This window comes from Colias croceus, chromosome Z (genome assembly GCF_905220415.1).
Source record: "Colias croceus chromosome Z, ilColCroc2.1".
Classification (NCBI taxonomy): Eukaryota; Metazoa; Arthropoda; class Insecta; order Lepidoptera; family Pieridae; genus Colias; species Colias croceus.
In genome coordinates, this window is record NC_059568.1 from 271119 (window position 1) to 284253 (window position 13135).

Sequence of the window (13135 nt, forward strand, 5' to 3'; positions counted from 1 at the left end):
CACCGCCCATAAACACTTGTACCTAACACTGGTAGTGTTACATACTGGTTCTTTGCCGGCCTTTTAAGAACAAATAAGTTGAAATGAAAATAAAACTAATGATAATCGTTTAAAATTTAATAACAGCGATTAAATTATATCATAACAGTTATGAAGAGTAAATAAAGATTTTAACATGATTTAGAATTCGAATTCCTACATAATAAGAGAAAAGGGAAATTTTAAATATAGATTACAAGTTCTAGAATGACATCCAATGTTGAGTAGTGACTAGGACTTATTATAAGGTGTGGGCTTAGAATACATAATATATAAAATGACGTAGAAGCGGTATATATTGTATGAAGCGTGACGGACTGCAACGCAACGCAAACGCAACCAAGCTGATTAGCTGACTTCAAACGGAACGTGTTTTTACGTGTATGTCGCTTCTAGCTCAGTTTATATATGTATACCAAGGGTGTGGGGTGTGGGCGTGGGCACTCAGCCCCACACGCGAACGCTTTGGTCCCAGGAGCAGGAGGCGAGCGCGATGCCGTTGGGCGCCAACGAGATGGACGTCACGCGGTTCTCATGGGCGTTCAGCGTTCCTGTCAACAAAACTCGTGTTAGTTGCCGTGCTAATTGCGCTTCTAGAACAAGTCTCATATAATACCTATGGTCCGGGAGCCAGAAGCAGATTTTATGACCAAGTTCCTCTCAAGCGGTAATTAGTAAAATGCATCAAAGTATAGTATTATGAAGCCTCGTGAACGTCAGCTGGAGCTCGGTTGGGGGGGTGAGCGGTTGTAGCCTCCCACGCACGTAAGAAAAAAAAGTATATTCATTCATTTCCTCTCAGCCAAAAATTTGTCAAATTGTAGCTAACCCAATATCTCAACGAAAAATAATAATCAGCTGGTTACAGCATGGTGTATTATGCGTCAGCTGGTGTCTCGAATATAATGAGACATTAACAAAATCATCGAGATACGTGGAATTCCATCAACATAAGTCCCCATAAAAGATAAGTAATAACTTTATTAATTATATATTATACTATTATTTTTTTAATAATTATAGTTAACTAATGTTTTTAGTGGGTTATTTCATATTTGTTACACTTCTATGTAGTTATGTGAATTTGATGATATGATAGTTATTTTTAAATGCAGTTTATAATATTTGTAAAAACATGTTTACCGATGTGGCTGAATGTACGTAGTGTAATCATGTGCACAACTAATCACCTCCAAGTACCTTATTACTGTCTATATTATGCTAGCGTGTGTTGCTTGAATTTTTAAAAATAACGATTATAATTAAAGATACGTCATTTCATCTCAGATGAAAATTTGTGAGCTGATTGTTAATATACTGATGCGATAAATAAAAAAAAATCAGCTAGCAATAATTCAAGGAAAACCTAGTCAGTTGATGCATATAAATTGGCAATAGATGCTTCTGTCTAACTCCTATGTAATAACTTTCAAAGTATCAGCTGACGGTTTTTCCACCCAGATACAGCCAGCTGATCTACATATATATATATCCACAGTTACATTTAAGATATCATCAGGTAAATTTTAGTTTGAGAGGAAATCACGGAAAATAATTTTATTTTTTTCATGTTCGAGACATCAGCTGACGTATAATACACCATGTTGTAACCAGCTGATTATTTTTTTCGTTGAGATATTGGGTTAGCTACAATTTGACAAATTTTTAGCTGAGAGGAAATGAATGAATGTATTTTTTTTTCCTACGTGCGTGGGAGGCTACAACCGCTCACCCCCCCAACCGAGCGCCAGCTGACGTTCACGAGGCTTTATAATACTATACTCTGATGCGTCTGACGAATTATCTCTTGAGAGGAAATAATTAACCAAATTTGCGCCTGGCTCCCTAACCACTACATTAATGTTTGAGTTTATTCTAATGTATAGAACGAAAATTGATCGTGCGGTGTTACTAAAATAGGCACCAATGCTTAAATGTCTCTTTTACGTAATTAGAAAACTACAGTATTAGAACGTTACCGGTATGAGCAACTTTGAGGGTGTCCCAGGAGTGGATGGAGTTGTCGTCGGAACCGGCCAGCAGGTACCGGCCGCTGAACGACAGACCTGGTACAGAAACACGCAAATAATGAGCCAGGTGGTACTTCGTCCTTGTTTCTCATAGTAGTTGAATTTCATAAGCTACCTACTAGCTTTCCACCCGCTTTGCGCAGTAAAAAATTATATTCTTAAACTTTTTACTTCCTCTTGAATGGATGAGATGGAGTGCTTTCTATTAAAAAAAAAACGCATTATAATCCGTTTCATAGCTTGAAAGATCTAAGCAAAAATAGGGAACAGACAGACAGAGGACAGCAAAGTGTCAATAATGAAGTAGGTTAGCGTTGCGCGTGGCAACTGTACCGCAGCTGGTGAAGCCAGAGTTGCCGGGCGGCGTGTAGTGGCCGATCTGCTGGTCGCTGCGGATGTCGAACAGCCGCGCCGTCTTGTCCTCCGACGCCGTCGCGAACGCCTGCCCGCCCGGGTGGTACTGCGAAAAATGCAGGTACAGCTATATCATTGTTATAACAAAATATACAAATGCAACCAGTAGGGAAACTTCATACAAACGTTCGAAATGGCTCACGCACACAAAAAGCGTGTTTACGAGAATTGTAAGGGTATAATGACAATTGACTTAATTCCATTTCGAACGTTTGTATGAAGTTTCCCTACTGGTTGTATCTGTATATATGTATTGTGGTAATAACTAGCTGTGCCGGACGAACTCGCAGCCAAAACTATAACTTATAACGTGATCTGGTACATCACTGCCTCAGAATCCGTTCAGTGGTTTTCGCTTGAAAGAGGATGTAGCGGCTTATATGTTTCGGATAGCGGGAAATTAAACACCGGAGTGACAACCTCTTTATATTTGAGCCAATTTAAGACTGAAGTACAATTAGTGACACAATACATATTGATGATATATGATGCATGACCTAATAAGTAAGCTGTAATGTGCTGACGGCACATAGCTTTCCCCTAAATTTGGAAAAAAATTATACATTGAAAAATTTTTTTTAACATTAATTAATATTACTTGTATAATATAATAATCATCACAAACATAAAAAATAATCTTTATACATCAATAAGCATGAACTTTAAATTTCTAATCACAAAATTGTCTAAGAAAATTGCAAAAGGTATATATAATAAAATGTGTATATAAAAGTGTATAGCAAAAAACAACATTATACAGTTAAAAATGTAAATAAAACAATAGAAATAAATGTAAAAATAAAATTGAAAAGTTAATATAAACATAAAGCATTGATATAAAAAATAAAATAAACATGTAAGTACTTCTAATTACAATTTAAATCTTACGACAGGTTTAACAATGCGACCTGATCGTGTTACAGTCGGCAAGTTGTTTACATTAGGCGCTTGCGCTACCGTATTCGGACTATAATAATTGTCATCAATGTTTATTATAAAGGCTGGTTTAAGTCGATCGATACTAATTATGTTCTCTTTGTCTGCCTGTAATATTTTGAAATATTTATCATTTCTTTCCAAAACTTTGTAAGGTCCTTGATATGGAGGTGTCAGCGATTTAACCATTTTGTCACAACGTACAAATACATGTTTGCATTTTTGCAATTCTGGGTGAACAAATATATTGCGTTTACTGGACTCTCTTTTAGGAACTGACGATATGTTGTGTATTTTCTCACGCAGTTGGCTAAGGAATGTTTCAGTCTCGGAAATATTAGGCTTTTGCAGCTGAAAAAAATCTCCGGGTAATCTTATTGCTTCACCATAAACCATTTCGGCGGCACTTGTCTGAGTGTCGTCTCGTAGACTCGCCCTTAGTCCAAACAAAACAGATGGTAATTGTCCAACCCAGTCGACTGTATTACCTCTACACATAAGAGCTGTTTTTAATACTCTGTGCCATCTTTCTATAGCACCGTTCGCTTGCGGGTGATATGCACAAGTCCTTATCTTTTTAATACCCATTCGCTTTGATAAATTTGTAAATAAGCTTGACTCGAATTGTCGTCCTTGATCGGTAGTTATCCGTATAGGACATCCAAACCGACATATCCATCCTGTATAGACAATTTCAGCTACAGTCTCTGCTGTAATATCTTTTATGGGAAAAGCTTCTGGCCATGAAGTACTTCTGTCGATCATGGTTAGAATGTATCGATAACCATTGCAATATTGTAAAGGACCGACGATATCGATATGTAAATGCTCAAATCGGTCGCTTTTCGTAAAAGTTCCAGTAGGTGAAATAGTATGCCTATGTACTTTGGAACGTTGACACTCTATACATGCACGTGTCCAATTGGTAACATCTTTGTTTATAGATGTCCATATAAATCTGTCTCGCAAGAGTCTTCGTGTCGTACGTATGCTAGGATGACTAATTCCATGTATGGCGTTGTAAGCCGATATACGAAAGTCTTCAGGCAAATATGGTCTTGCGTTCTGCTTAGTTACATCACAATACACTGGCATGTTACTAGGTGGTAAAATTATCTTTTTAAAGTTTAGATTTTTCGATTGTAGTAATAATTTGAGTTCCTCGTCATTTTCTTGTGCTTTAGCCAGTTTTTCATAATCGATGGGCGATGGCATATCTATTGTAGCTATCCTTGATAAAGCGTCAGCCACTACATTTTCTGATCCGCTTATATGCTCGATCGATGTACAAAATTGCAGTATGAAATCGAGATGACGTAATCTTCGCGGCGTATCATTTTTGCTGATTGTATTATTTTTGAATGTATGTATTAAAGGTTTGTGATCAGTATACACGGTTAATGGTCTGCCTTCGACCATATATCTAAAATGTTTTATAGCCATGTATATAGCTAGCAACTCTCGATCGAATGTACTATAGCGTTGTTGCGCTTCGCTTAATTTTTGCGAAAAAAATCCGAGAGGCTTCCATGAGTTTCCTTCTCTCTGTTGAAGTACGGCACCGGCACATGTGCTAGAACAATCGGTCATGATAGCAATAGAAGCGTTTGCTGCGGGAAATGACAATGTAACGGCACTTTGAAGGTTTTCCTTACATTGCTCGAAGGCTATTGATGCTTCCTCAGTCCATAGTATCGGAGTTTTATCTTTCTTGCCGGAGTTATGTATATACTGATTAAGTTTTGATTGTACTTCTGCAGCGTGAGGTAAATGACGTCTATAGAAATTTAGCATACCTAGAAATCGTCTTAATTCTTCGACTGTCTGTGGTTTTGGGTATTCTTTTATGACCTTGACCTTATCTTCCAATGGTTTTAATCCTTGTTGTGAAATGTTAAATCCCAAAAAACTTAATTCCGTTTTGCCAAATTCACATTTTGATAAGTTGATAGTGATTCCAAATTCATTCAAACGTTCGAAAACCATTCGTAAGTGTTTCGTATGGCTCTGGTGTCCTGATGATGCAATGATGACGTCATCGATGTAGGAAAATAAAAATGGAACATTTTCCTCGCTTTTCTCGCCATTACTATTTTCGGAATTAGTTGGAAAGTGAAGGTCACGGAACACAACATTGTTTAAAAATCGTTGGAATGTCTGCGCTGCATTTTTCAGACCAAAAGTCATTCTTTTGAATTCATATAAACCAAAGGGTGTAGTTATAGCTGTTTTCTCAATATCTGATTCGGCGACACCAATATTATGATAGGCACGTTGCAAATCTAGCCTTGAAAATATAGTTTTTCCTGCCAATAGGTATGTACAGTCTTGTATACGCGGTATGGGATATCTGTCTGGCTTAGTTATAGCATTTAAGCGTCGATAATCTCCACAGGGTCTAATATCTCCGTTCTTTTTCATTACCACATGTAAAGGACTGGCCCAGCAACTTTTTGAAGGTTGACAAATCCCCATCTCTTGCATTCGCTGAAATTCTGCGCGAACTTTATTGTATTTGTCAGGCGGTAGAGGTCGCGGTCGCGAAAATACGGGTGGGCCGCTTGTTTCGATGTGATGGACTATAGAATGTCGTGGAGTCTCTATGAAACGCATTGGCTTAGTTATGTTCGGAAATCGCGATAACAGATCACTATATTTATGATTAAAGTCGATTGTGTTCACTGGTATATGTTGACTCAAAGTTACTGAACCGATTACACATAAGTTTGTAACTGTATCAATTAATTTTTTGCGATGAATGTCCACTAAAAGTTTGTAATGTCCTAAAAAATCAGCACCAAATATTGCTTGTTTCACTTCAGCTATAATAAAAGTCCACCGGTAAGGTCTACGTAATTTTAAATCTAATGTAAGTGTCTTTACACCATAAGTCCTTATAACGCTTCCGTTAGCAGCGTATAACTCGTAATTATCGCACTTTGGTCGCTTATGCAGAGTTTTAGTCACAGGTATCACTGATATATTCGCTCCCGTATCAATTAAAAATTTTAGTCCCGATGTTCTATCGGTAATGTTAAGGCGGTGCGATGGCTTAATAGTGCAAATCTCCGCCTGCGATTGCACTCTTTTTAGTTTTCCTGCTGTTTAGTTTTTTTATTCCAAGCACACGGCTCTATACATTTGTTAGCTCTATAATAAAATCGCGCGTGGTAATAACAAAGACTGTCGGCGCTCCGCTGCTCACGCCGTATCATGTTACGTCCACGGGATATAGGACGATAGCGATTATGAATATTATTATTTCGTTTTCTGTGACGAGTTGTTTCCATATTCTGCAATTCAATTATTTGTCTTGATAACTGAGCTACTTGCTCTTGTAGTTTGCGAATATGGGCTTGTTCGCACCAAAATTCTGATGATGTAGCTGTTCTCTCGGATGCTGTGCTTGCTGACGGAGCTCTATTTTCAGTTGTCATTTTGTATATTCTTATGGCTTCGTGTAAAGTCCGGGGTCACGAAATACGTTATCAGGTTGTCGTCTTGTCAGGCGTTGTTGTCGTTTGTCAGGTGCTGTTGTCGGGTGTTGTTGTCGGGGTCACCAAATTGTAGCGGCTTATATGTTTCGGATAGCGGGAAATTAAACACCGGAGTGACAACCTCTTTATATTTGAGCCAATTTAAGACTGAAGTACAATTAGTGACACAATACATATTGATGATATATGATGCATGACCTAATAAGTAAGCTGTAATGTGCTGACGGCACAAGGAACACACATATTATGCATACTGGATGTATACTTAAATGAGTTATGATAAAGGATAATGGATGACTTAAAGTTATTTTTATTTATTATATCACTCACGTAAAACTTTTTTTTTAAATCGAAAAATAAATCTCTCAGTCCTTTTATTTACGACTAGCTGCACCCTGCGGTTTTACCCACAGAACATATAAGTGGTTTTACCCGTATTACTGCGCTCCTACTGGTCTTAGGGGTGTTGATTTATAGCCTTCCTCGATACATAGGTCCAGCAGTTCTAGATGAGTGCATTTAAACAAACAAACTCTTTGATATGGGTCCAGCGGTCGTGTACTCACGCAGACGCAGTTGACGTCCGCGTCGTGGCCGAAGAAGGTCTGCTTCTCCTTCTCGGCGCGCACGTCCCACAGCTTGCACGTGCGGTCCACCGAGCCCGTCACGAACGTCTTCATGTCTGCCGGTCATGCGTTACATTCATGCATATATACAGGCTATACCTACAGTCTGTATACAGGTACCTACTTGAAGTACTTGAACCCGTGCTATCTATCTATTATTTATGTACAGGGTGTCCCACTGTTGGTATACTAAGCTCAAAGGAGGTTATAGTTATATATACGCTGAATACGTAAAAAATACTTATTAAATTCCAGACGCATTTTTTTTCAAATAGATTAATTCTTAAAACTCTATGGACTATGTGTACAGTGTACACCCATAACAAACAACCCGCCCAACTTTGCCACCAGCACGTGAGCTATCGTTTAAGATTATCGTTTAATATAATTTCATAGACAAAATGCTCACATTACATTAGCGAGCGTTATATGCCGGCTGCGCGAAGTTACAGAGGGAAACATGGATTTTCAGGAAAAATTTAGCAGAAATTTTTTGACGTAGTTTTGTTATTTAAGTATTTTTTTCATGATCAGTGTATGAAAAACTTCAAGTCCCTTCGCGCTTATTATACCAATAGTGGGACACCCTGTATAGTTTATGTGTTATTCTGACTATAACCTATGTAACTGAATTTTTTTATCCAAATCCGTTCAGTAGGTACCTTGTTGTTTCGTGAAAGAATTTACATACATGGTCACATCAGATATGGCCCGAAAAATTAAGAGATAATTACCTAGTAATTACCTACAGTCTACATTAGGAAGTACAATGTTCAATGGGCAATGGTTAGTATTGAATTATTTTGAATACAACTATGACATAAACAACATTTTATAAAACTCAGGCAGCTGTAACTATAATTGCGCACTAGGTTGCTATTTTCATGTCTCGAAAAACTAACATCATCTGTGGCTTCTATAGACACTTTAGATAATGTAGCTAAGCTACTAAATATATTATTATTCAAGCATAGGACACAAATACGGACCTGGCGCGAGGGAGATGCTGACCACGTCACCGGCGTGCGCGTTGAAGTCCACTTCCCTCTTGCCGACCTCCAGGTCCCACACGCAACTACACAAACGATTAGTTAACACATTTAGCTTAGTTAATTGATCCATTAGCTCGGTTCAACTATTCAACCATTTTACAATTTAAATTTGAAGTTTCTTCCAAATGATCTACAACTAAATTTACCACTATTATTTACTAGCGGTCCGCCCCGGCTTCGCCCGTGGTACATATTCACGTTTTCTCTACATAAGAACCATCCTCGAACTTCAAGGAATATTATAAAAAAAGAATTAAAGAAATCGGTTCAGCTGTTCTAAAGTTATGCGCTTACCAACACATTTTGGGATTCATTTTTTGTATTATAGATTAATGTTCACTATGTATGTATCATGAATGAAATCATACATATTATAATAAATCTGTAGAAGGGTCAATTCTGTACATTGAAAATATTGAAAAAATAAATAGCATGCTCGATACCAAACCCAAATATGTGATTAAAAAATTTTTGTCTGTCTGTCTGTCTGTCTGTGTAGGAAGACATCACGTGAAAACTAACGGTTCAATTTCGATGAAACATGGTATAATTATACCTTATTATCCTGGGCGTAAAAAAGGATACTTTTTATCCTGGAAAAATGCGTAGAAAAAAAGTTAATCTTAATTTTTCAGTTTTATCCATAGACGTTGTTCTGTAGAACCGCGAACACACGTTGCGTATTGTTATAATAGGCCTAGCCGTATTTGTGTCCAATATATATTTTTATGATGCCATTGTTACATTTACTCAAAAATCAAAATGGAGAAATAAGCCATCCACGCGAAGACCGACATCCACGCGGATGGAGTCGCGGGCGGAAGCTAGTTATTAATAAAATTAAACATTTGAAAATCTTCAACAATTTGAGTGGAGTGGCAGATTTCTGCCCACGGCTCTGCTCGCGTTGTAAAACACATACGTAGTAAAACCTCCCAAAAATAACCATGTTTATTTATGACAAGCTTTCTAGTACATGCGAACGAACATGCAGACACTCACATCTTCATGTCGCCGGAGCCGGTGAGGATGTGCGTGTCGTCGAGAAAGCGGCAGGAGCTGAGGAAGCCCTCGTAGCCGGCCAGCTCGCGCACCATCTTGGCGGAGCCCGTCGCGTCGCGGTTGTTCACGTCATACACCGTGCACATGTTGTCCATGCCGCCGCACGCTGCGACACACAAGTACATAGTTATATTTCAGAATAAAGATCGGCAAGAAAAAATTCGGCAAACAACTAGGGGTTAGGGCGTCCTCGATAGTGGGTCGTTTAATTTTTATTTTATCTAATTCATTTGATAGATTATGTTCTCTAAACTCATCTTTTTTCAGCAAAACAACTTATTATGGACTCAATAAATCGCCCGTGTGTAACGTGTGTTCTCCATTACCTTTTAATTACAATATAGAAGCAATACCAGTGACAATTATTATCCCTGTTGTTTTATGTCAGCAATCAGTTCACTAAATGAAAAACGCATCGTACCGACAAAATTGCCCGAGGGCGCGAAGGCGACGCTCATGACCCAGGCGGAGCGCAGCGGGATGACCTGCACCTTGTTGCCGCTCCACGTGTCCCAGATGATCAGCTTGCCGTCCAGCGACCCCGTCACGCAGTGCCTGCAGGCATACAGTGATGCTACGGTCTACGGACGCTCAGCTCCATCGCTGTAGCTGAGCGCCGAATGCGAAAGGGCAGATCGGCCAGTGTGAACGTGTTTCGGCTGAAGAAAGCGGCGGCACACGTTCTCCTCGCCCGACACACGTCCACAAAGACTTATTCGCGCAGAAATTACTTCAAATTATAATTCTAAATAAACGGTTCATAATACTAGACGCCTAAGAAAGATTCAATTATTAAATAAGTTTTACTGAACGTAAAGTTATTAAATAATTTTTATAATTTTTATGTTACACCTTTCGTGTATAAATTATTAACCTAAATTAACTATCTTATCTACACATTAACGTCAACACAAAGTTGCTTTTTTAGAATAATATAATATATAAAATATACGTTATAGCAGAGGACAGTCACCTAGAGTCGCCGCTGTAGTGCACGGAGTTGACCTTGTTGATGTGGCCCTTGAGCGTCTTCTTGACCACGAGGCGGATCTTGGGCACGTCGCCCATGTCCCCGCACTTCTCCGCTAGCTTCACATCCGCAGCCTTCTCCTGCTCCGCCTGCGGGAACAGAGCCAATCCAATTCGATACATATACAAAAATTGCAATAATTACTAAACTATTAACAGAAATACCAATTGTAAACCAATTATCGAGAAACCATACGAGGATCGTCCGTCCCTCGGGGATTACGCCGTAAACATTGAACTGCATTACGTAACTCGCACGATGATAATAATATATTATGTTAAGAGTTTATAAAATATGTTATAATTAAATTAAATTCGCAGAAGCCTTATAATAAAAATCTCATTAATTTATGTCCTTATTATTAAATTATTCATTCCTACGATGCGATGTTTAAATTCAATAAAATATTGTACTAGGTACAAGTCTACGTTGATCGAGAAATTCTGGTTTTGTTTAAATGTTCCTTTGCTTAATAATGAAGTAGGTATATAATTTTTTGGCACGTTTTAAATGTCTTTGATTTCTAAATAAATGGTAAGTACTCGCGTAAAATAAAACACGCCGAAAGCATTGGAATAATTATAAGAAGGACAGGGATGGTCAGCTAGGAGTATTCGCTGGGGCGATGGGCGCACGAGGCGCAGGGCGCCAGACGCCAGGAGCTCACCTTGCACTTGGCGATGAGATCGTTGAGCTCCTTCTTGAGCGCCGTGGTCTCCGCGTCGTCCTTGGGCATGGTGCTGCGGTGGCTGCGTGTGTCGCACTGGGCCTGTGGGCCACGCTCGCCTTAATTCTCTTACTCTAATTACATTACTGAAGCCCTACTCGTGCTTGCGTTTATATTGACGCTGTTTGATTTTGACCGCCGTGGACTAGACGCAGTCTATGAAACGCAATAGTCTCACAGCTTATATGCAAACAATTTTTCAAAACATTAATTTTGTCAAAAAGAACTGTTTCTTTTTTATCTTTTTACTTGTGAAAATATTTATTACTACATAAAAGTTTGAACCACCCGTTAGGTCTTAACTGATACAAATTTTGCGGTCACCCGCGTACTTCCGCTCTTATTGGTCTTAGCGTAATGAAATAGCCTATAGCCTTCCTCGGTAAATGGGCTTTCTAACACTGAAAGAATTTTTCAACTCGGACCTGAGATTAGCGCGTTCAAACAAACAAACTCTTCAGATTTATAATACCTATTAATATAGATAGTAATTAGTATCTATTATTATCGGTCCATCTATTCTTGACTTTTGGCGAAATAAATGAAAAGCAATTAATTTTTATACACTTACCTATTACGTATATATAATGATAAGAAAAAGAATAACCACGAGTGGCGAAAATGAAAACCTTGTTGGAAGGATCTCCAATAACTAATGAATTGATTAACGATAGGGGTGAATTTATAAGCAGTGGGGACAAAGGCTCAAGGAGATAGGTACATGGTGTGCGACACAGCGTCGCCTCGCGCTTACTTACCTGTCCATTACATGACAACTCGTGTTTACAAGTTTACACTCAGAGCAGAGTTCAAACCCGTCAAAATTTTTATTAGCTTGAGATTCTGTCATAAACACAATACGTTACTTAGCAGGGCGGAGGTGGGGTGGCTTTATGGGTGGCTTATTGTTTAAGTGACTTGGAACATAATAATGATCCAATATTTTCTTATACAATGCTTCTTTAGCTCTCTTAATATAAAAAGTGTCTAATGGTGTTAGACAAAGGGAAGTAAATTCAAAAGGGGAATCAAAAGACGAAGAACGCAGTTGACAAGTGTTATATACGAGTGTTATAATATATTAATTAATGAAGACACATTGATCATATTAAAGTTAAATAAATACAATAAATATACATAAGTACTTGAATAAATTATGAAACAACCCATATAATATCAGAATCCAACATTTCTATTGTTGTATCCATGCCGTGGCCATATCGTAGATTTGCTTATTTCATGAAATTGTTACATTTCATAGTTTGACCATTTCGTGAAATGGTTACATTTCATAGTTGGACCAAATCGTTATATCGTCAATGTTTTACGTTTTTGTCATCTACATTTGGCCAGATCGTACAAAATATAGGGAGTCGATAAAATATTTAAAAAATTCAGAATATTTAAAGAATTTTAAGCTATTGAATAGCTTCTATCGCGGGCCTTGAGCGTGGGGAAAGAATACAGAAATTGCGTAACGAAAAATCTCACGCTCCCCACTCCGACAGGCACGGAGCACAGTGGTTCCAAATTCAAGTTTCATGGACACAGGATTCAATGTCGGTCTATCACGCTGATTTTTTTTTCAAGCATGAAATGCGACCATTTCGTGAAATGATCGATCATATCATGAAATGAGCAAATCTACGATATGGCCACGACATCTGTCCATAATATATGTAAGATAACTGACGGATATAAATAACTAGGTACCTATGTAAA

At 38.2% G+C, this 13135-nt stretch overlaps 1 protein-coding gene across 1 annotated transcript; it reads right to left on the reverse strand.

Moving 5' to 3' along the window:
• Positions 1 to 102: 102 nt before the first annotated feature.
• Positions 103 to 11502, reverse strand: LOC123704967 (guanine nucleotide-binding protein subunit beta-2). The gene is made up of 9 exons (XM_045653490.1): positions 11354 to 11502; positions 10630 to 10775; positions 10078 to 10211; positions 9597 to 9762; positions 8532 to 8617; positions 7483 to 7598; positions 2403 to 2529; positions 2019 to 2105; positions 103 to 590 (listed from the first exon to the last, which is right to left on the reverse strand). The coding sequence occupies exons 1-9, from the start codon at positions 11420 to 11422 to the stop codon at positions 484 to 486; spliced, it is 1038 nt and encodes a 345-aa protein (XP_045509446.1). The 5' UTR covers positions 11423 to 11502; the 3' UTR covers positions 103 to 483.
• Between the last annotated feature and the right edge of the window lie 1633 nt (positions 11503 to 13135).